This window comes from Notothenia coriiceps, unplaced genomic scaffold (assembly GCF_000735185.1).
Source record: "Notothenia coriiceps isolate Sejong01 unplaced genomic scaffold, NC01 NC01_scaffold00029134, whole genome shotgun sequence".
NCBI lineage: Eukaryota > Metazoa > Chordata > Actinopteri > Perciformes > Nototheniidae > Notothenia > Notothenia coriiceps.
Window position 1 is genome coordinate 21,046 of NW_011361835.1, and position 25,637 is coordinate 46,682.

A 25,637-nucleotide genomic window follows, 5' to 3' on the forward strand; every position below is an offset into this window, starting at 1 on the left:
CTTTCAGATTTCCTTTACCAAACAAAACAAAATTCATTGCAGCAAACACATAGTTAAACTTTGAACATCTCTGTTAAGCAACCTGAAGCTGATATATTCTCAACTAGCAAAATGCACGTTATCATGTCATATTCCTTAATAACAGCTGATCTCCACTAGATGGTGCCAATGTTCCACTTTAACAACTCGTACACTTTCCAAATGCCTCCCACTGCACTCGGTGCCATAACGTTTTCACTGAGCACAGCGAGTGCAGCACTCTTTGCACTCCTACACTGCTGGCATCACTAATATGAATCATTTTATATTGAGCTTAGCCTGATATTATAGCTAGTCCAAAAGATGACTAGCATGTGAAATAGCAGCCCTGTCACTGGGTGGCAGCAAGAAGGATTGTCTGTCGTTTCTTATCTAAGTTGCCTCTGCTTCAAGGCGTCACACAGACTTTCTTTCTTAACATCCTACAAGAGACATTAATCGGCACGGAGACACTGTAAAATATATCTTTCTTAATCTCGGCAGCCTCTGCAGCATGTGTCAGCCCATGCAACTGTGACATTTTTCTTCAGGCGATCCCCTACTCCAGAGCTAAATTTAGCAGTGGACTGAGTATCCACAGCTGCATACAGCTGAATGGGCTGCAGCCTAACCTGCTCATCCATTTTAAACCACTGCCACTGCCTCGCAGTTATGCTGCATCTACTGTATGTGAGCTGCAGACGTGTCTGTGCTTCACCTTTGCAGGAGAGGGAGATGATGTTTAGGTATTTGAAGTGATGTTGAATATTAGGTTTCTAGTGTTGACCTCTCCGGTTGCTTTTTGAGCAATGTCTGGCTGGTGAAGTCTGACATCTTGTCCAACTGTTTCTGGTCAGAAATGTGTGTGGGCATACGAAGGGGGGAACGCTAGGATTTGTTTTGGTTTTTTAAATATTATGTAAGGCATCTCAGAAAGATGTCCTCATGATGCCAGTTGAATGTTTAGTACCGTACTTAGTTTTTTGATTCCTGAATTGACCATGCGTGTAGTTTTATCTGAAATGATGCCACAGAGGACTGCACTTGAGTTGGTGTTATGGTCATCATTGGTTACTACTGATTCATAATGTTGCAACTTTTTGATATGTAAGGTTTCTTTACTTTGATGTCTAGATGTGAGAATCACAGGAATAAACGTTACACAAATTGTAGCCTTGTCATACAAGTAGTTACAGTTTCTTTTATTTGACAAGATGCAGGTAAATTCTTGATAATTAGTTTATCTTTGTAGTGCTGCTCCTTCCAGTGATGTATATAGTTATACTGGACAACACGTGTCTTGTTCTTCCCATTTCCTTCCTTTAAGTATTAAGAGCATCTTTATAGCTGCACTCTCCTTTATTACACTGCTGAACTTCAGCAGGAAGCACTGTTCTATAATTATTTACACTTATGTTAGCATTGCTCTTCCTCACATGTACTTCTATGCCTTTCTGCAATTACCATGTTCTTTTTTTTGTCTGGAAGAGTGTGTGTCTGCGTGTTAGTGTGTGTCACTGGGCTGCAGGGGGATTGCTCTGTACTTTATGAATACCCAGCAGTGACAGGAGGTAGGAGGCCCGCTCCACTCTTCTCACACTCAGGCTTTAGAGTTGTGCTGTTGTCGCTTTGGATCCCATGATAGTTTTTACCTAACAACATTCAAAAAAGGCACATATCTCCTTCACTGTCCAAAACCCTCTCTGAATAAAATGGGACATTTTGTTCACATAAAAGTTCTGCTAGGGCCAATTATTTTTCTTTCCTTCTCTATATCAGAATGTTCTGCCTCAGTTTTGAGTTTTTGGGGACTATCTTTCAATAGCTTTCATGGTAAATGCGGTTAGTGTGTACTTGGCCAGTGTCTGAAGCTATTCCCATGAAGAAGAAAAGTTCACCAAAGCTTTTAGTGCATTTCTGTGGATTTATGCTCACTGTTGCATATTTAATGCAGAGGGGAAGTTTTCTATTTCATGCTTGACCACACTTTTAGAAATGCAGCAAAAAGCAGATCCAGAATTTGTTTGATTCAGGTTTATTTTCCTGTAAACATAGATTATGTTTAAATATGTAAATTTACCTAATCTTTAACTGTTTTCACATTTACTTACCAGTTTTGCATTTATACTAAACTATCTTCTTGCTCATGGTACCTTCAGCTATTTATTTTCTTTATAGTAAACCTTATCACTGACTGAATCCAGTTCTTAAAAACTACAATATAATTTCTTACTGTATTGATATTTACTTCAGATCGTTTCTTTGTAGTGTTGTTGGAGAATTCAGAAGGTTTGAAGTAATTTGACCTCTTAGCATGTTTTGGTCAGCGATTTACCAACAGCACTCCTCATTATAGTTTGTTTTTATATTTGTACAGCTTGAGGCCATGCAGGCCAACATAATCAATAGCTGAGAAACAAATAGGAATCATCTGTTTCATGAGCATACCTTGTGTTGATGAAATGCCATTTGATTGGCATGTATCATTATACTGTAAGCCGGAAGGTGGGTAAACCTGTAACCTATGTTTAAAATCAAAATAACTTCATATACAGAGCTACACTTTGTTTTATGATCAGACCTGATACAGCACAGATTGATCCCAGTGATATACCACATATGATTTCAGATGATAACGAAAACCCACATTTTGATCCTGAATTACTGTTGGGAAAATTGGAGACAATCCACAGCAGAAATACCAGCCGTTTATCTTAATCTGTCCAAAATTTTTGATTTGATCTATTATTATCACACGTATATATATATACAGTATATATATTTTAACATCTTCAAAGAATGACCTTAGTGTGTATAAATGTAAATAATTTTTTTTACTATTTTTTTGGAATTACCATTGCAGTTCCAAGAGCTAGCAACCACATCTTCTCACTGAAAGAACCTGCAATACAAAGCATTCCTGCCCAGCAACGCTCCTCTGTGTGAACCTTAGGTATGATAAATGCACACTGTCAGGCAGGAGGATCTTCAGTTCCACAGAACATATTATTCTGCTTCCTCCCTTTCTTTAGATTAATAGGCGTTCCAGAGTTGTTACATCACTGCTGTTTTGTAATGGTCTAATATTTTACCTAAACTCACATTGTGTGTTCATTTCATTGTGTTTCAGAGTCGTGTTTTCATTCTTAATCATTTATCTGGCTGTAGTGAACCATGAAATATAAAGTTAACATAACAAATATGTTGTTTTTATTGACAATTTGAACTATATATAAAATAACATATAAGGCAAAGTAACAACTATATTACATAATACCAGGGTTTCCCCGTGTGCTATTTTTGATTACCTCAGCTCTCCCGCTCTGTTAGATGCGTCAGTGGGAACAGCTGAAACTCCTCCTGAGCCCTGCTGTCTGCGGGGAATCTGTCATGTTCACTGGAGAATTATGATTACCGCACTCGCTGTTCACAGATGTGACCTGCATCTCTTTTCACTCGTCTGTTTCCTCGAGAATGACCAGAAAACTGAGGCAGGATTTACAGATAAACCTAATTTTCAGCATTATTATTACATCTCCTCTTATTTTTTTCGTCTTTTAAACAATTTATTTCCTTCCTATCAGCAAGAGGATGAGTATTTATTTGACTTGTATAACCATTAAGATAACCTACAACAATTGTTTCTGCTTCATTTAGATACATCCTCGATACAGTGATGAAAGAGTCAGCGGTTAGAAATGTTTAGACCAGGCCTCAGGATGCATTAAGCTCCTAGAAAAGCATTACCACATCTGTCGATCAACACTGTCAATCTGTCTGACCTCGCATCACTTTCCATTAACTCTCCTAAGCCTTTTCACCCCCTCACTTGCGCGCACGCACGCACGCACACACACACACACACACACACACACACACACACACACACACACACACACACACACACACACACTCACACTCCTCTGCCTAGCCACTCCCATCTCAGGGCTGCTATCCTTTTCACTCGGTTCAATTAAACCCTCAGTAAGTGGAAGTTAAAGCTCCATTGGACAGCTGGCCAACAGTTACACATGACACAACTGTGGTCATCCTCTAAAGCTGCACTAACAATCACTGCCTGTCACAGTCAATCTTGGCCTGATGCCTTTGGACTCACTTTCTTATGTAAATGGTAAGAGATGTCCACTTAAGAAGGCTGAGCTAAAGTCAGATGAAGCCGTTGAGTATATGTTATTCTATTTACCGGGCTTAAAGGACTCTTTCCTTTACGATATTATCCCTGTTTACTTGCAGATTTCAAGGATTCCATATCAGAGGGTCCCTGCAGTACTCTCTACAGAGGGCAGTAAGCCAGAACTTGTTCTATTTGCTTGGACAGATCGGGCCTAGTACCCCGCAGCAACTCTGGATGTCAGTTTATAGGCCAATCCCTGCTCGATGGTGGTACCTAGACAGCCCTTAAAATTGTGAACAAAATATTCAAATTTGGAAGCCCCTTCCTCTTTTCAGTACCTAAGGGCGTCTTTGTATTTTGTCTATGCTCACTGTAGGATTGATTCAAAGAGCCAGTGACTATTTTTAGAGCCTGCCGCTGTGGTGCAGGATCATCGTTCATGACAGTGCCCCACAGTACCTCTGTGGTCACAGTTGTTCTGACGCTTGTGTCGATGAAAGTTCAGTAGTTGTCTTTTCCCTCTCGCCACTGAGCTGCTAGCTGCAGTATGTGGGCTGTAAGCTGGAAGAGGTCAGCTGTCCAAGCAGAATCTCTCGTCCTGGGGATTCATGATGATGCGGCATCATTGATCGCCAACACTCCCTCGCGCTGCAAGCATAACAGGGGAAAAAACGCCAATGATTTTAAGTGTGTGTTTTTGCAGCTTTTTCTCTAGTATTGGCAGTAAGGAATTGAGTATTGTCAAAAAATACGATACATTTGCTCTTCTCATTTCAGCTGTATGCTTTGCTGAATGGTGACTTTTTACCTGAATATCTGTCTCCTGTTTTTCACACACACGCACGCTCCCCACAAATAGTACTGTCCGTGAATTTGACTCCGCTGTAGTCGTGATCACTGAAACATGAATGTTCTGCTGTTGGTCTCCAGCTCTTCTCTCCTCCTCCTCCCCCGCACGCTAAATGAAATGCAGGGCCCTATCAGTGCTCTGCATTCGCTCACACTGATTGAGTGCCTGAGATGGGTTTTAGCAGCTCAGTAGATTTTCAGATAACCGCAAATCAGGCGCTTAACCAAAGCAAGCAGACGAAGGCCGTGACTCAGGAGGACATTGTGATAGTATGTGGAGTGGGAGGAGATTTATTTTCTTTACATTGAGATTTGTTCAGTAGTGCTATCTAACAACCAGCTGCTGGGTCCAGCACTAACAATGGGTTCCGATAGGATTATTTGGTTTTCTGCTGTTAAACTGTTTCCTTTGCATTGATATATAAACTACTTTTTATCCAAAAAGAACAGTCGTGCATTGGGTTGAGTCATTGTGCGCACCCCAAACACAATGTCGCTAATTAGCAATTTAACAGCAGACCTCTGAGGCATTATGTAAAGACCAGAGTTTCCTATTTTTAATCCAGCATCCTTTATGACTGATTTATCTTGTGACTAACAATTCATTTCTAATTTGCTCCAGTAGACTCTGATGAATGAACACAAAGCACCTCATAGTTCAGGCCAGTATTCCCTCAATAATAGCCATTCAGAGTGTGCATGAAATACTGAATGAAATGATACATGTGTAAGCATTTGTTCAGATTGACTTTGACTCTGCGATCACCCGCAGGTTTGAAAGCCATGTGTTGTCTGCAGTGCAATTTGATGTGTCACGCAAGTGAAAACTTCTGTGATGAATTAAACACGGAGGTGATTTATGAAATATGCTTGTCATACAGATAAAAGGCCTCCTCTTCAGGAATGTCAAGACTGCGCCGCATGAGTGTTGTTAAGAGGGCAAATGTTAAACAAGGTCGCAGGTTTCTAACATAGACTGATCATGAGTGGACACAGTCAGCATGACGTCACCAACTGTGCACAACTGCTTTAAAGCCTCAGGTTTGGCATTTTGGTTCATCACCATCATGTTTTCTTTAAAACCAAAAGTCACACTAGAGGGTCTAGTACTACAAGAACAAGACCTTTTTTTTGGCCAGCTAAATGTTACAGTTCATTTTGAATAACTGACAAGAGTGAGTGTTGTCTAAGTCTAAGTCTAATACAACATAACATTGTGAAAACGTTGACGTTCTGGGACGAAAGTGCTAAACGCACCAAAAAGGGGCAACACTGTGGAAGTGACCTGTTAATCATAGGGTAGCCATGCCCCAAATAATACGCTGTATTAAAAAAACATTGTGCTGAACACTTGAAATGTGCAATTCAGACAATAAACTCATGAGGTACATCTAGAAGTTGTCATTTTTTCATAGACTTATATTCTAACAGACTTTTTTTGCAACCAGTGGAGCCCCCCCCCCCCTGCTGGCAGTTAGAAAGAATGCAAGTTTAAAGCATCATGCAGTGGTAAACTGTCAGTCATCTTTAATCATCACCTCTTCTGTTCATCTAGTCTTTCCCCCCCCAAGCTATAGTCAAGTGAAAATGAAATGTGTGCTGTCAATCTAACGAAAGTTGGCAGATGTGCCTGCTATGATTCTTTTAAATCGTAGTATCTGTGACGGACATGGTTTATTGGATTTAGCAGGTTTTTTATTTGCTCATTTCCTAGGCAGTTCATAGCTCCTGATTTATTGGTGCATGTGGTGTTATACCATTTTTTATTTGATATATTTTAGAGGATTGTTGAAGTGAAGATTATGAATACAGTCTGTTGCAATGTGGTTTGCATCTAGTGATGAGAGTCAGTCAGCTGAGGAAAATGCCAGAAAGAGCGATAAGTGAAAAATGGTTGTTCTATTGATTGATTTTGGTGATGGATCACTAGTCTGTCGGATGATGCGTGCTTGTATTGATTACTGTACCTTGCGTTGCATAACAATCGATAGATGTGTAGATTTTCAGTTGCAGATAAATCAAGGGTCAACAAAGGATTCATATGGTTTAGTAATGACAAGAAATCAGTCGTCTAGTTGAGTAGCGGTGGAAAGCTGTGGCGTTTTAGTTGAAGCGTTAACAATAAACTTTAAGACGAAGGTTGTATGTAAATAAATCTAATTTATTAAATCCCATTGCTTGAATATTTTAAGGCATGCCAAGGCTGGAGATTTAGCTTGGGCTGTTTCTCAGGGTTATTATCTGGACTTAGCTTGGAGCATAAGCCTGATACTGTGTGTCTGCCTCCTGAGCTGCTGTCCCTGGCCCCGCCCACTTCTAAGTAACTTCCCTATGTCACGACTCCTGGGGGCCCTGGGACAGAGCTCAGTGGATCGCTGCATCACGTTTCCACTGCGCTGGCACTAAGTGCATGGACCCTGTAGGGTAAAAGTCTGCCAGGTCAGACTGCTCTCATGCTCAACTGCTTTGTTGGAATTAGCAGAGAGCAAATGGCATCAGCCCCAAAATGTGTTCCTTATCACCCTGACCCAAAGTGCAGGACATAACCCTGAAAAGGTGAGGAGACCCCATCCATTTCGCCCATATGTTGCTTTGGCTGTCGCTGTTGAGACTGATACGCAGCCGCATTCCCTCCAGCGCTGGTTCAGAGCATTCAAAATGAAGTCTGGAGCTTGGCTTCTCTGCTCCCTGCACACAATAAGGAATTTCAATCAGATTTCCATTGGATTAAAACACCTTTCCTCTCAGGGTTGTATTTAAGTCCAGGAGACCAAAGGTCATAGCTCCAAGAATAGAGCTGTCTGTTAGCAACAGCTTCTCACTTGATTCCTATGATGGAGGTGTCTTTTTCTTTTCTTCTTTACTATACATGTCTGCTTCTGATGGCATCTCCTTTAATGACCTCCTCGGCACACACTCTGGTCCACACAGATAAGCGTCAGTATTATATTACTGGGAGCGGGTGTCTAATCTACTGTCTCTTCAATCTGCAGCCACTGTTGCATTAAGTCCAATTACTGTACTGTGGTGTTTACTTTCAACCCTTCAACCATTATATTTGTACCACACAGCTCTCGTAATAATGCTGCTGATGACAAACAAAATCATGTATCCTACAACCTTTTATTTATGTCTTTGGTCAGTTGAAGAATATGCAAGAACGAGTCATTCCTTTGAATCACTTCCAAGTAATGAAGCAGTGTAGACAAACCCAGCGTCTCAGACAGCCCTGCCTTGGACATTTCATTGTCACAGATAAAGTTACATAATGAATATTTTATGGGCAGTTGAACATACCCACGTGAGAGCCCACTGTCCTGGGCCATAGGCTATTGCAAAGTCCTGACCAGTGAGCATTTAGCTTCCTCCTTTTTCCTTTGACAGAATAAACTAGAAAGCACACTGCAGGGCAACAGACAGACAAAGATGAGCTCCAAAATGAGTGCTGCTGTAAACACAAGAGATTTCAATGCCTTGCTCTCTCACGCTGCTGTAGCTCGCTTCATATCCCTCCCACCACATTCCCTCCCTCTTTCTCTCTCTCTCTCCCTCTCTCTCCTCCCGTCTCTTGCCACTGTGCGGCTTTGCGCTGAGCACAAGGCATACAGATGTAAGTTTTACCCAGTCTCCAGTCAGAGCTGGCAAGTGAATATGAGGTTGCCCTTTTGCTAACAGGCAGTAGTAGAGGTTAAATATTCAGCAGCCATGCAACTGTCAAGGCGGACTCAGAAGGGGAGATGAATACCTCCTGGAACTGTGTGTTTGTGTTTTATTTTCTCAATCTCTTTGTGTGGATCCAATCGTTTCCACTCTTAAAGCTTGGCAGCAAGAGGTGTTATCTCCAGCACTGAGCTCAGCTTTAAAAGGAAATTGCAAGACTCTAATTCTGCCTGTCAGCTCCTGATGAGACTCTGATTAAAGATAAAGCGAGAGGAGGACACCCGGATGAATCAAGGAAAAACTTGCAGAGGGATATTCACACAAACACTGCTTTTCCTGGACTCTATTTTTTGAAGATTTTGATTTTATTTATAGCTTTGTACTGAACCTGCATTTTATGCATCTGCTGTGATTGCACACATGTTCCTCACACCAGCTAAGAGAGAAATGCTGTAATGTTGTGCTTGATTTGGACTTTCTTTGAGAGGATTTAGGTTTCACCTGATCAGCGTTCCTTTACTGTTTGAATACATTCTGATCTTACCTCCTACCTTTCTGCCGCTCTTTTTTTCTCCTGAACATTGTGCGCTGGTTAGTCACATTAGCGACTGGGCAGACATTTCTAACGGAGGCACAGTGCGTGAGGCTGGACTCTGAATCGTTAGGGGATCCTCAGACTTTGCGCCTCTGGGAGTTTGTCTTACCTGATTCAACCAGAGGAGAGTGTCATTAGAGTTTCCACAATTGGGACGGCCGGCCAAAAGCCAGGATGCAGGTGTCATTAGTGTGCACGGAGCACCGCGGGGGAGTCAGCCGCACCACAGAGGAGCGGCTAAACCGCCAGAATGCCAACAGCCCCAACACAGGCACCCGCAGCAAGTTCAGAGCCGTGGCCATGGTGGCCCGCAGCCTGGGACAACTCTCTGTTCAGAGTGTGCCTACCTCCAGCGAGCAAAGCATCAAGACTGGCATGAAGTATAGGTAGGGCATGTCTGATCTGAGACCTTACAACTTATTTAAAGTATTTTAATTAAAAAATAAACTGCAGGATTTTTCTCCCCACTGATAAAGTAAAGTAAGAATAATCAATTATTCTTGGCTCAGGATACAATACAGAGAAGACTATCCCAATTGCAATTGCACAGCAGTTTGTTCTCTCTTACTGCCAAACCGTACCAATTTATAATAAATGACACTAAGTCATTAATTACCCTCCCCAAAATCCCCTCAAAAACAACACCTCAAGAGGAGAGATTTGTAGGTTTGTCTGATTTGCACTTAAGTGTTGAGACTTTTATGTGTATGTGATTAAAATGATGTTAGTAGCTATTCATGGCTTATCTGTTCAATGCAGGAGTAACAAACACGCACTGTAAACAAAGTACAATAAGCTGAATGTGGTCAGCTTTAAAGGGGAAACTAATTTGTATTTTACTAGGTAAGTGCAAGAATACTGTCATCATCTTAGCACGCCTATTGTGTTTGTTTACCTTATGCTGATAACCCCTTCATTTGTAATCTTTTATAATTGGGTTTAGATTTAATCACTGCAACTCCTTATAGCTGAAATATTAAAATCAGATATATTTCCAAGCAGTGACTCAAAAGCGTAGTTATAACTATAATCCTTGTCATATACGCGATTTGTCCCCGTCATGCTGTGAACCAAAACACTTTGCAAAAAAAATCTTATACTATCCTGTTAGTATAGTAACATGAAGCTGCATTGAATATTTATCACACGCCTTCAATCAGTGCAGATTACTGTTCTATTGTAGTATTTACACTTCTTTTGCTTTCATTACATGGTGCATAAAAGGGTTGATACTTTAGTTATGGTGGACTTTTCATGTGTAGGAACCCCAAGGGATAGGAAGACTAATGACTTTTTTTTAATCTACGATATCTGCCATATTCAACATTTAGAGTAAGGTTTTTGCACGATAGCTTTTATAACACAATCTCTTCTATTTCTGTGTTGCTTTACTCTGATCATATCAGCTTTTACACAGACGAATAAGGAGCATATTATTAAGTGAGATATCTTTAAATGCATAGTGAGGCACTGAGGATAGAGGAGTGAATGGCACAGTAGCAGGGGACACAGTCTGTAGGCAGCATTGGTGAGAATAGGATTTGACATTATTTCTCACCCTGGTGTGCTACGGTGCTTTATGATATCCAGAGATCTGTTCAATTGTGCAATGTTTCTGTCAGGAATGATTTCTCTCCTTATTGTCCCACCTGTCACTTAACTGCTCAGACAATAGTTTGGAAAGAAATATTCCAAACTCTAACTTAAATACTGATCTACATACTGTAGCACCATTGCAACCATTGTAGCACACACATTTGTAGTACATTTTATTTATACTCTTTTCAGTCTATTTTTAAAATAGTGGCTTGATTCTGTTTAAAACACAGAGAGTGTTACAGCGGCAGGCTGCTCTTATTATAACATTTTGCCATTTACATTTTTTTTTTTACAGTATTGCCTGTTGATATTGAAATACACCTTTTATACTTGAATAATAGTTTTCAAGCAGCAAAATAAGAAAAAATGCCAATAAAAGTCAAATTGTTTTTGGGGGGGTTAAGAAATAGACGGACGCTGACTGAGAAATTAGGAAGAGGCGTTGATTTGAGCGAAGCCATTACCCATCCTCAGTACTGTTGTCTAAGGAAACAGCCAAATCCTTTGCATCTGATTTGTAGAGGCAGCTTGGCATGCTGGCGCACTGTCATTATTGAGGCTAATGATATTGAATGAGTAAAATCATCTTCAGCTCGGGGGGCCAGCGGCTGTTTGTGTTCTTCGCTTCCGCAGTGTAGTCCGAAGTACATAACAGGCTCTCTGTTTGTGAACCCAGCTTGCATCTGATGTAAACTGAAAGTAATGCATGTCTAAATGCAGAGATGCATGCACCGAGGCTACAACATTATGTTTTGTTGTTTTTAAAGAGAAGTGGATGAAAGGGACCGAAGGAGAGATGTAAAGGAAAAAAGAAAGGAACGGAGAGTGCTAAAGTTAATGCTGTGGTAGGCACTCAGCCCAGGAGGAAGTGCAGTAGGCTGGAGTGATCTGTGCTCATGTCACTGCGTATCTTTCAAACTACATCTCGGAGTTAATCTTGCAAACCTTTTACCATGGCCATGCATTTATCTTTCATCCTTGAGCACAAGGATTCTTTTTCTCCATTAAATTCAGATTTCAGTTCCTCATTTTCCATTTTGACAGCTGAAGAGGTTAGCGGTTTTATAACTGTTCCCCATAAGAATACTGTTAAAGCTTATCCACCCCGCAACTTTCCACGATCATCCACTAATGGCGGTGGGAAACTCAGATCAGCTTCATTTGCATACATTTCTCTCAGTTTCCTTGAATGGCATGAGCTTAAATCCAGTTTTTCAGTCAACATCTCTAAATAAGGGTGCAGGTTAGCTTGGAAGTGACCTCGCTGTCAAGGACGATGACACCATCAAAGTAAACATATTTTCAAGGTAAACGACAGGGCTGCTTCACCGGGCTGCCTCACCGCAGACTGAGCCGTTCTGCAATGTGACACCGGGCCTGCATGACATGACTGGTTAAAATCATCAAGCTTGAATCTAAGAGCCTGCACCTCCTCCAAGGAGTGATTAAATGGCTTCATTCAGGACTGAATTAATGATGCACACCAAATGGCTTATGATTATGTAAAGCAGTCTTGCTCAGGGAATGGAAACATATCTGTGGGATTGGGAACGCAGTTCAGGTAGGGCGTCAATCCCGTAAAGCCTTTGCTTTTCAAAGTCCGGTTATCAGCTCTTCTCTCAAGCAGCCAAACCCAGGCAGGGTCTTGACTAAATGAGTCACCTTTACTTTTAGAGCCACTTCAGGCGTCGCAAACTAAATCCTGCAAAGTAATGCTGTGGTGAATACGTTTTGATACGCATCACTTTTTGGTTGCACTGCCATTTTTATGCAATGTGCAGACTAAACCTATGAGCTTATAATAAACTGCTGTGGAAAACACTTTGATTTAGTTTTTTTGTCAACGTATTGCTCTCTTTCTCACTTTCAACCCTTCAACACTTCTGCTGTGTTGCACTCAGTATCGTTTACTGCAGTGGTCATGTAAATCAGAGCTGACTCACCTCCTCTCCTGGTGTAAATCCACAAGTAACTCGCCTTAGCCCAGACTGTCAGGAGGATTCCTAAAATCTCTGGAGGTCCACTTCTAGTGTAAAGTTGACAGTGAATCACAGCCACAGTAAATAGCTACTGGCAGTGTTGTGTAAACGGATGGCATTTAAATCCCTCCACTGTTTTGTGTGAAGCCGCAACGTATCAATATAAATCACAGAGATATGACACTACTTATAAGACTGTCTTAACAGTTCGGTTTTATTTAGCACCTTAAAGTGACTTGATGTAACAGATGGCAGAATTTATTAAGACTGAAATAGGTGGAGCAATTTTACACGTTAATGTGAAATCTTTAGCTTTTGCACATTATTTACCATGTGCCCTTATTGTGTTATTAGTAGTATTATTGTATTATAATTGCAGAAGGGAAATGTAACTGTCCGTAGTTAACTATGGGCTTATCGCTGTCCTTGCACAGGCATTTTTACGGAAGATAAAGCGGAGCATCCTTTTTCCCCCAATATTTTGCAACAAGAATGCAAAAGCATGCACGGCTCAGTATTTTGGTGACAAAAGCTGTGGGTGTGAGATTTAGGGCGTCATAAGTGTGGGTGCATGCTGGGACGTTTTGCTGCATTCTGAGGGCTCTTCATCGGGGAGCCAGATTTCCACAGCCTGCACTCCCCCTTGAAATATGAATCATAAATAGGCCGTGATAGTTGAACAGAACACGCATGCAGGAGTACACTTTGGCCACTCTGATGTAAATACTAAGACTCATCCACTGCACAGATTTCAGGCCTACAGTAGCCACTTAGTATCTTAAATGGGCATACAAAAAAGAAAATGACCATCTGTTTGCTCTGGGCGTTTGGAGAGGAATTGCCAAACGGTGGGATGGTTGATTTGCTGATGCAGGCTTGTGTTTCACCGTATGTGCTGAGGTTTTGTCTGTGTTGATGTATAAGAAAGTGAGTGTGGTAGGGGGGTGTCGTGGGATATTTTGGTGCTTATAAGCGTGTCTGTATGTGAGAGACACACTTGTGTTATGGTTGAAGGAGAACATTAAGACAGCTGTTGTTTCTTTACCTCACTGATGTAGTTTAATTGGAGCCAGCGTGTGTGTCTGTCTTACCACTCATTTCTCTCTGCTTGTTATTTTCTCCAAAGCTTTAGAAATAGCCTAGATTTATTAATCTTGCTGTGCACTGCCAAGAGGCAAGTCTTTTCTCACTAATGTCAGTTTATACTGTATGTAAGAATGTAACTTAGCTTAGTCCAAAGATCACAAAATATTTCCCAGATAATGTGTTTAAAAGCAGTGTGTGAAGGTATTATATATTAAGCTGACATAATTGACTGTGATTCTGCCAACACTAAGGACATGGGTTTAAATGTACAAATCAACAGACTTGTTTGCCCAATGGAATTTGCATTTAGCTTTTCTTTCTGCATGAGAAGCATTTGAAGTGCATGTTATGTAATGTTGGATTGAGGAAAAGCACACAGTGAGGCTGTACTGCAGCAGGAGGCCAGAGCTTTAGCTTACTTCAGAAAATAATAGAGTGCAGGGCAGCAGGAGAAAATCCCATTCACCCTGCAGCTTCATGCTTAGTCATGTGTATTATGAATATTTAACCTCAACATTTTTTTAATTAGGCAGATGGCACCAGGCAGTTTGCTCTAAATCAATACAGTGGCCAACACAGTCTCTTACATGCCAGTTAGAGCTAATTAGTACAGTTGAGATTTTATGATGATTACATCTAATTAGCTTATCTGTGGTTAGGGCTGCAACAAACTGTATCTTCAAGAGTCTTGATTTATTCACCCAGCAGTCCAAAAGCCTAAGACATTCGGTGTACAATTATAGAAGACAAAATTATTCAAATGTAACACGCTGGAAGAGTATTTTTCCATTTTAAAATCAAAAACTGCCAAAAAAAACAATGAATGGATTATCAAATATGTGTTGATTCATTCGCCAAACAATAAATCAAGTCATTGTTGCCGCTCCTTTGTTCTGCATTCTTTTGAAGTGTATTTGTTTAATTAAAAAAAAGCCACCAATTTAGATTTTATAATGCATTTTATCTGTACATATTTTTCGGTGAATATACTCTATCACTATGCTTTGGCTACAATAGTCCATTTGAAATCATGTCAGGATGTTCGAGCACAGCCCAGTGTGACATTAAAGAGACGTTATAAGAACCATTGCTGAGACTCCAAATCCCCCAGGTTATAGTTAGTTTCTCCCTGAATCCTCTCCAGCAAAGAGCAGAAGATGTTTCCATCCCTGTGGGCACGGTCAGATTTATCCACAGCAACAGCCCCTGAAAACATCTGAGTTAGAAGAAAAACAAACTGAGCCTCAGGAAAACCCTCTGAGACGACAATCTGTTCATTCAGTTAAACAAATAAACAGCCATTGACAACTGTCTTGAAGTGCTTCAATACTTACAAATTAAATAACCTTTGCCTGCTGTCATCTATAGTGATGCAAGCAAATACCATTATACACGCTATCACTGAGCGTGGGTTCACATAAAGGCTTCAATGGGAAAAAACAGGCCATTGAGTCACTTCATGTGAGAAAGAAATGGGAGCAGGGTTCCTCAGACTAAGAAGTTATCATCTTTAAAACAGGAAAATAAACACTTAAACTAGTGTCGAGGTGGAACTTGGATCAGAAATCTAGTTAATATATGTTTGAGTGATAATTCAGGGTCAGAGGCTGGTTTGGACTTTTTTGGTGCCTTTACATTTGACTGTAAAAAATCCAGCTCTTAAGTTGTCACTTAGGGTTTCCATGCAACCAGCGTAGACATTACATTACATGTCACTTGTTAGACACTTTTATCCAAAGCAACTTACATACTCAATACTGTGGACAATCCCCACAGGAGCACTTTGTGGTGAAGTGTCTCAGGGACACAACGACATGCTGACTGCAGTGGGGTTTGAACCTGTGACCCCCTGATCCAAACACCAACGCACAACCCACTGCACCACAAGACATCAGGGTATAACATATGTATTAGTTCTCTTTAGAGGCGCTTGAGGACCGATTTTCTGAATCTATTTGAAACAGTTTCCTCCTGTTTTCAGTCTTTATCCTGAGCTAAACGAAATGTCTCTTTCTCCATCAATGATAAGTCCTTGCAAGAAAAGTGATTAGCACAGGTCCGACAATTCAAGACAACTGGCTAACTTAAAAAACAGTCTTTATCCATTAACCTCCATTCAAAACCCATCTTGGGCTTAATCTAAAACAAGTCAAATCTTGTGTTACTAAAAAAAACATATCATATTCTATTTACAGGTATATAGGCGTTTATACTACTTTTTATTTTGTATTTTTGTATTTATTATATATGTTGAATTGTTGGAGCAGCTCAGGTCATAAGATTTCCATTGCCATTTCTACACCGTAGCTTTGTGCATAAGACAATAAAACATTTGAATCTTGAAAAGAAAAGGTCATCTAGCTGCCAACAAGTGTGCAGAGCCTCATGGCAGAAGGTTATTTTAGATTTAGAAATATTTAATCCTGTTTCATAACAATTGGGTATAATGAAGATAGTTGGCATGAATTATTTTTGATTTAGAAAAACTCTTCCTTACAGTCCATGTGCACGAGCAGCTTTTGTTACATAAACCTGAATGGAGGAAACCTGCAGCCAACAGGAGCTTGTGACATTCTGTCTGAGTGTTTTTCTGAATTTGAAGCCGCGTGTTAGGTAGTATTAATAGTTGCCCGGTAAACATATCTCTCAACACGTTCCTCTTTACAGCACTGTGACCTTGTTTCCTCATTTATCACCCTGTCCTGTCCCGTCTCTCCTGTCCACTGACTTCACATTGAATTCAAACCCTCTCTCCCACCCACTCGTCCGACTCCATACCTGCAGTCCTGCCTAAAACTTTTCTCACACTTCTTTTAAATTGGAAAGAAATGGTGTATATCTGCTCCCATGTGAATATCTATACCTTAATCAACCATTGTTTTAAAACATTATAGGTAGAGATGTCCCGATCCGATCACGTGATCGGGGATCGGAGCCGATCACGTTATTTCCAAAAGATCGGAATCGGGAGAAAAAAATCGGGGATCGGGATTTTTTTATTTTTTTTTATTTTTTTTAAATACTTTTTTTTAATTTTGTATTCAATGTTACAAAACAAAAATGACCATGTTCAAGTCTTAAAGTCATCCTGAGGCCTTAGTTTTGGTTTCAAATTACACAACATCATGTATGTGTTGCTTCTTTGGGGCTTGTTTTCATAGACCTATTTCTCTCAAATCTGGCAACAGAGTGGGCAGGGCGCAGTGTCTAATTGTAGCAGTAAGCTAACGAGTACTGATAAGTTTTATTTTGTTTTGATCCAATGCTGCACAACTGAACTGATCCAATGCTGCTGTGAAAGAAAGAAGCTATATCCATGTTGGATAGAATATCCAATTTAAATAAAAAAATAACCTTAAGGGACAATTTGAATGCTTTTTTTCTTTTTTTTCTCTAAATGCATTGCATAAAGGTCGGATCGGGAAAAATCGGTATCGGCAAATTGCCAAAATCAAATGATCGGAATCGGATCGGGAGCAAAAAAAGGTGATCGGGACATCCCTAATTATAGGCGTGATGACGGGTATAAAATGTATTTGGTGTGGCCTTCCAGGTGGCCATATCTTTTTGTAAAGTTAGAGTTCGATGTTGTGTCACAATAGTTTGAAGCTGCTCTGACCTTCATCTCTGTTTATATGTCAAGAGTGTTTACATTAACACAATTCAATACACTGTTTGTGAGTAGTATTTGTGAAACATTGGCATCAAATAGTTCTTGCTAATTCATTGTCCTTGAATGGATATTCCTTTCATCCCAAGGTTAGGGAAGTTTGGGTGCTAAGTGGACATGGTACATTTATTTAGTAATTCTTGGCAAGACTACAGACAATACATATATATTTATATTTTTTTTCTCTTCAAAGACAATAACCCAATAATCTACTATCCAGTAATCAATTATCTATGACTGGAAGTACCTAACCTCTGATATGTCCTGCCTCATGTTGACCTTAATGAAAAAAAACACTCTACTATTTCCACATGTCAGCTGCCATCAATGGCGGCCAAAGTCAGAGCAGAGTGGAATGATGAACTTAGACCAGCAGGATTCATTGTGTCAAGCTGAAGTGAAATGTGGCCTGTGTGCAAACAAGCCCCAAATAGATCAAGACAAAGCCACCACTAATCAATACACTAACATGAGGTTATCTAGTATTCCAAAGTAAACAACTGGACTAGACATGTGCTACGGTCATTTAATGTCTCATCAGGCTTTGTCCCTGCGGCTGCATTGGTGTTGCTGTCCTGCGTTGTGACTGTCTCCTTCATTATCATTGGGGGTGTGAGAGGGATGACTTCACTGTTATGGTCCATGTCTGCTGAGGCTAAGCGGGAACCTGGCCCCTGCCTGCTTCTGCCTGGCAGAGGGTCATTTCAGCAATGCACAATGCACTATTCAAGGCCAGTCTAGTAAAATATTGATCGCAACAATGTGCTGACAAAAGGGACATTCTACAATGAGAACAATGGCAAGGGCAGAGCTCTGTATTCTGATATCCTGCTTACCTATATTTAGGTGTAGTGCTTTAATGCAATGGTACTGTGTGTGCAGTGTGCACCAGAAGCATGTGTGTATAGTTGGGATTAGTTTATCTAATTAGACAGGTTTAATATGCATCACTTTTTGTGAACATGCTAGTGCATCATGTATTAACATTAAGAAACACTCATTTACTCAATCACATCAGATGTGTAAATCTGAAGCAGTGTAAGGCTTGGAAGAGACTCAGACTCACTCCACCCCAGCATCCACCTGTATGCTCGGGGGTGGAAGTTATTAAATCATCACTCCTTAATATTCTCTGTAAATATATCTGTGAGGGGGCTAAAGCCCATACGCCAAACTCTAACTATATTACTCTATACAGTATGCTGCTGTTAATAAACATTTCAAATGTGAGTTGTCTGACTGAACTGTTTGTGACATTAAGTGACACTGCCCCCCCCCAGGGGTTATTTCACTCATGCAATTAAGAGGCAGTTGATTGTAGATCTGCTCCAGTTGTTAGCCAGAGGGACTTGTGTTAACCTTGTCACCGCAGTGAGTGCACGTGCTCCCACTGGATTCTCTTATCCTCCTCTCATCTCCCTCATGACTTTGTTTGCTTATTAGTGAGCAGGGTCCTTTACAAGACGTCATCGTGCCCTTGGATTCAAACTGTAACACGATTACAGACCTCACTGACCAGATCGCATCCTTTTAGTGTGATGTTTTGTTGGGAGTAGGCTTGACCCAAATGCGTTACTTTCAAAATAAACAAACCTGATAGGATTTCAGTATTTCTTCAGTATCACGCTATCTCTGATTTGAAAATTGAGTCAGGAAAAAAAACTAGCATCCATGGTGGTTCAGTGAAGTAAGAGTGGAACTGATGATGCTGATGATGAGGTGAACATTTAACTGGATTAGCTCTAAATAAAAAAGAAGGTATACATCAAAAAGAATCTTAAAGCATTGCAAGATCCCTTTTTGGTTACACTACAACAAGAATGTAGTCCACTTAGCCTACTAACAGATGGAGATTTGCATATCTATTTAAAAATGGTTTAGTCCGATTTGTTGGACTCGGTGTTCGGACCACGTTGAATGAAATGTTTTGTAAATCACAGCAGCAATTCAGCAATCTTACCATTCCTTCACAAAACACCCACACACACTTACACACTCACAGGCACAGTCATATAACACACACATGTTCACACACACTTCACCAGCCATTTTGTATTTCAACTTTACTTCTATACAGGCGGTCTTATAAAAAAGTATTAGAAATCATCCCACACGCTCACTTTACCTCCTTCACATGTTACATCATCTCTCATGCCACATTTCTTTTATCTCTTTACGCTTCCAGCTAATCTATTAAAGAAGGATGACCAGAAGTAGTTCACTTCCTTTATACGTTTAATCATTTCTTAGATCTGTGATATCTGATGCAACGCAACACTTAAGGTCTGAATATCAATCCAAGAGTTAAACAAAAAAGAAAACAACAAATTCAAACGGATCAGTTTTTTAGAGTTGCCGTTCGACTAGGATCCATATACAACTTAGGAAAGTTTCAAAGCTCGCACAAAAGAATCAAAGCCCCAACCAAAGCTGTGATGTCAGCAGAGGGGTCTGTCTGCACGGTGATAGGCTCAGAGACGCCAGCTTAAGGAGCAAGTTGTTGTGAGCAGTCAAGCTTCCTCTTTGCTGCGGGGGATTTTAGTCAGATGGCGGCTGAGGGATCCTGGTGTGCTGTGAGAAATTTCACTGAATGTCATGGTGGTCCCGTTTAATACTCACTTCCTCTCTCCCGCTTCCCTCTGACATTTCACTGCACACATACACGCATATTATCATTGTCAGAAGACCACCTTACACATCCAACATACAATACATGTGGCAGAAGATGCAGGCTGCCTTCAAATCCATACCACCCCTGTTTTTCTTTACAAGCTTGCAGTAAAAAGTGTTCCTCACATAACAGAAGAGTGATATTTATTTGTATTCATATATGTATCTATCAATATCTCAGTTTTAAAATGAGGCCTAAAGTCCTACTCTCATGGTCATAGCCACTGCTGGAGTGCAAAATATCACAAATCACTGCCACCTCCTTGCTGCATAATGTGAATTGAATTCTCTCTGTTTTGACAGAAACCTTGGGAAGTCGGGCCTGCGGGTGTCCTGCCTTGGATTAGGTAAGAGTCTTTTCGGATGTTGACACACACTGAGAAGCTTGCTGCATAACCAAATACTTCAACAGATTCAACAAACATGTGTCTTTGCAGAAATGGCTTGTTTGTTCTACACTATTTCCAGAGAATATAGTATTACTGTTCACTTGCTCTTCTGTGTGTACATGTGATTCTGTACTTACACTCTGACCCCACCTCCCTGTCGACCTCTGTAGGAACATGGGTGACATTCGGCGGACAGATAACAGATGAGGTGAGAGCAGATGGATTTTGTCATCCTCAATCAGTCAAAGCTGGAATGGAAACCCTCCACATGATCTGGCATATCCTTCGTTGCTCGAGAAGCCTATTTTTACTTATAGTTGAAACATACTGCCATAGCGAGTCAATAGCCAGAGGATAAACACATGCTATAGGAAGGCAAAGCTTTTCAGCCTTCTTTTAGTCTTTAAAGGAAATTCTTACACCTCATATTGGTGGTATCTCACCCCATCCTTTCCTTCTCCCCTGATCTCTCAACAGATGGCAGAGCAGCTACTGACTCTGGCCTATGAAAATGGCATCAATCTGTTTGACACAGCGGAGGTATACGCTGCTGGGAAGTAAGTATATCCTGTCCCACAGTTCACATAGCAACAACATGTACTGGACTGCCCACACCAAACATGCTAATGAGAACTACAAATATACTGATGTGAGCATCCATACAAATTACTCTCTGTAAACATTAGCATGAGCTGAAGGCACAAAACCGAAAATCGTCGTTGATGACCTGGTACTACTGTAGGTTGTGCAGAGAGAAAAAAAAAGCAAGATCAGAAAATGAATAATTGATTTTCGACCTAGTATTAAGGTTTATTTTCATCAACACTACAGTATGTCGTTGTTGCCTTCATGACGGTTCAGACATTCATAGTCTCTGTCTCTATTTACAGGACAGCCACTGTTGATATGTTTAACCTCGGAAAGCCGCCTTGCACTGCCTTATTGCTATATGTAGTGATGGTTTATATTCCAACATGGATTAATCTGGCTTTGTAGTAATTTGGGTGCTTTGAAATAATCTAAGGGATTATCGTTTGCGAACAGTATCTCTGATTAACAGCAGCATGTCATATTTGAATCCTTCCAAGAATAGCCTAGTTTGGCTGTTATGTTTGGGTAGACGCATCAGAGTGTCTCACAAAAGTAAATTAAAAGAAAACAAAAAGACAATCATGCAGTAAGTCTTAGCGATTTTCTCATCAAATGCAGCTGCTGTCTGCTAAATGTCACCAGTACATGCTTTATTGTTCGGGGGGGGGGGCTTTCAACAACATGTTTGCCTTGGTGTTTTAGGAGGTGGGTCAGAAAAACTTTGACACAGAAGGTTTACCGCCTGTGACTTTGATCATCGCGCGTCAATAACACAAACCACAGTTTGACAGAAAGGACAAATCCGTTAGACACGTGCAAATGTTTGTGATACCATGTCACACGGCTCCATATGTGTTGCACAGGTGTTAATCCTGACAGCTTCCACTGCGCTGAGGAGCTTATATTACACACAAACCCAGGAGTAAAACAAATCACACAATTTACACTTCAGAATGAAAAAAAAAAGCTTTCATGTGAAGTCCTTGGTGCGACTGTGGTTCCTTTATCAGTAAGACTTAGAGAACGTGAAGTGGTGCTGGTGGCTGTGCAGTCAGCAGCTGTAATGTTGGTTATGTGTTGCGAGCGTGGACAGATAAACAAGGTCTGTAAGCTGTGCTCACACTTCTCGTTTGGCTGATGCCATGTTTGTTCTGGCTTGGCCCAACAAAACAGAGAAACTGTCACAAAATAAACATTCAGCACATACACATGTTTATATATTGATTGGTATTCTAAACCAGCGTATCAGTCCCAATATGCAGTATGTTGTGTTTCTCGGAAATATAAATAAAAGTAGTAATTGCATAAACAAACATGTTTTGCGTGTCCCGCTGAGATGCTGTTATCAGCAAAGACATATGGCGTGAAAGCATTTAAAGTATGCGACTAATTGGCAGAACAGAATTTCCTTCTTCATTTCTTTTAAGGCTTAGACATTTCGACTAGATGCACATTAATTGCATGATATTGTGTGAAACCACTGACAATAAAGTATATTGTAAACGCATGAATAATGCAGCATTGTGTCATTGGCTTCTGCCTTCAGTCATACTGTAATATCAACTCGGTGCTGGAATAAATAGCTAATTAATAGATGGGTGTGTGGGTGTTTGCCAGCGACACACACACACACGTGCACACTCACACACACAATATTGCTCTCAGGTGAAAATCTTGAGTGCTTGTTGGTTAAAAATTGTTTTGGGCCCAGCTGCCAGGGTCTGAAACAGCTGGTAATTGTTCAGCACTTAAATAAATAAAAAACACACATGCAACGTTTTACTACTATAGCACATATATTAACAATTTTATCATTTTCCCTTCAAACTTTTTTTGCCCTCATTATAACATTCCGAAAATGTGAAAGCTTTCTAAATAAACGTCAACTTCAAATGAACTATTAGAGCTAACTGTCTTTGTATCTATCTCCAGGGCAACTTGCCCGCTAACCAGACCAGGGTTGCAACTTACAATTAATGAATGTATATTGTTTAGTAAACTATTGTGAAATGTTCATCACTGTTTCTGGGCAAGGCAGAGGGATCTGCTTAAAAGATATATTACCTATTTATTAAAATAGGTGGCAGGATTTTCCTTTAAAATTGTGTTATCTACTGTAGCAATCCAGTCCAAGTATCATTTGTACACGTGATCGTATTTCACAAATACTTTGTATTTGGTATTTAACCGACCCTATAAATGAGGATCTGATTACTAGAACCACCACATATACTATCTCTGCACAGACACACTCCCACTGGCAGGAGCACTAACAGATCATAGGTGAAATACATTGTAGCCTTTCCACACTTCTAACAACAAAAACATTTATTTGAAAACTGCAGCTGGCTTTTTTAATCAGTGAATCCAAATTGAACCCTCCTAAGGAGAACCTACATTAAATAAATGTTATGAGACAGTGCTTAAGGGGGTGTCTTGTTATTGGTCGTAGTTAGAGGACTGGAAGGACTGACAGGTTTCAGCCCGGCCCTGATAGGCCACATGTTGATGTTAATGTCACTCATTAGCACCCTGTGGCTGCTAATGAGTGACATACAGTATTGGTGGCCCCACAGCACACACCCACACCCTTTATGCATTATACAGTATGTTTGCAAAGTTGGACTGCTGTCTTTGATTTAAAATCATCCCTCATGCCGTCAGGATTAAACGCTCTTATCATTTGAAAGCTATCTTTATTCAATCTTCTCTCTGTCTGCTTCACAGGGCAGAGGTGGTGCTCGGAAACATCATAAAAAAGAAAGGATGGAGGTATGAGACACACTCATATTGAGTCTTTTTTTCATTTCCGTTCCAGCCAGCCTCCCTAATCTCATACCATCCACTTCCTTGCACATATTGGGAGGCTGTGTTTTGCAAATTGAAACTGTAAGGTAAGAAGATGAAAGATTAATGCGGGCAGCCTTGCCATGCCCACTCTCCTGTGTCCCCCCCTCAAAGCTGAATAATGGATGAACTGTTAGTGCCTTGTCCTCTACCTTTTCAGTCCTGGATTGACATTTGTATAGAGCTCTGTGAAGTTATATACCTACCAACACTCATTAGTTGCCAAGTTCTGGCACAATCGCATTTATTGTGGGAGGTGAGTGACACTGATAGAATAGAAAGAAATGCATGATTGCCTAAAGGAGGTGTCAGAGCTTTTCATCTTAGCTGTTTAATACATGTAATATAAGGTGGGCTGCATTGTCCTGCTTGGCTAAATAACAAAGCTAATGTTAGCTAAGCAAGCTAGGTTCGATTAAGTAACATAATGATGCTTACCCGCTCTATTCAGTAAAAGACACATTTTCAATATTATCATGATGTGTAATCTTATTAAATGTATTTGTTGCTAATACATGTATAAATACAGTTGGTTCAATGAGATGTTTTCACAGTCAAATTAAATACACTGAACAAAAATATAAATGCAACACTTTTGTTTTTCTGCTCCCACTTTTCATGAGATGAACTCAAAGATCTAAAACATTTTCTATATACACAAAATAACCATTTGTCTCAATATTGTTCACAAATCTGAAAAAATCTGTGATAGTGAGCACTTCTCCTTTGCCGAGATAATCCATCCCACCTCACAGGTGTGGCATATCAAGATGCTGATTAGACAGCATGATTATTGCACAGGTGTGCCTTAGGCTGGCCACAATAAAAGGCCACTCTGAAACGTGCAGTTTTGCTTTATTGGGGGGGTCTGGGGGGGGTCCGAAAACCAGTCAGGTTTAACCCTAACCCTAACCCTAACATGTCACCCATTGAGCATGTTTGGGATGCTCTGGATCGGCGTATACGACAGCGTGTTCCAGTTCCTGCCAATATCCAGCAACTTCGCACAGCCTCAGGGTTTGGGGGGGTCCGAAAACCAGTCAGTATCTGGTGTGACCACCATTTGCCTCACGCAGTGCAACACATCTTCTTCGCATAGAGTTGATCAGGTTGTTGATTGTGGCCTGTGGAATGTTGGTCCACTCCTCTTCAATGGCTGTGCGAAGTTGCTGGATATTGGCAGGAACTGGAACACGCTGTCGTATACGCCGATCCAGAGCATCCCAAACATGCTCAATGGGTGACATGTAGGGTTAGGGTTAGGGTTTAACCCAGGGTTTTTCAAAACTGCACGTTTCAGAGTGGCCTTTTATTGTGGCCAGCCTAAGGCACACCTGTGCAATAATCATGCTGTCTAATCAGCATCTTGATATGCCACACCTGTGAGGTGGGATGGATTATCTCGGCAAAGGAGAAGTGCTCACTATCACAGATTTTTTCAGATTTGTGAACAATATTTGAGAGAAACGGTTATTTTGTGTATATAGAAAAATGTTTAGATCTTTGAGTTCATCTCATGAAAAATGGGAGCAAAAACAAAAGTGTTGCA

The 25,637-nt window shown here is 40.6% G+C and overlaps 1 protein-coding gene across 3 annotated transcripts in view; it reads left to right on the forward strand.

Moving 5' to 3' along the window:
- The window catches only part of kcnab2a (potassium voltage-gated channel subfamily A regulatory beta subunit 2a), a 51,017-nt gene that overhangs the window by 11,013 nt on the left and 14,367 nt on the right, over positions 1-25,637 (forward strand). For 2 of the 3 annotated variants that reach the window (XM_010786329.1, XM_010786330.1), the window contains 4 exons: positions 20,565-20,608; positions 20,821-20,858; positions 21,128-21,207; positions 23,969-24,013. In XM_010786329.1, the coding sequence (XP_010784631.1) occupies positions 20,565-20,608; positions 20,821-20,858; positions 21,128-21,207; positions 23,969-24,013 (207 nt within the window). Of the gene's footprint in view, positions 1-8,835; positions 9,644-20,564; positions 20,609-20,820; positions 20,859-21,127; positions 21,208-23,968; positions 24,014-25,637 lie in introns of those variants that run through there. The other variant, XM_010786328.1, reaches the window with a different exon arrangement.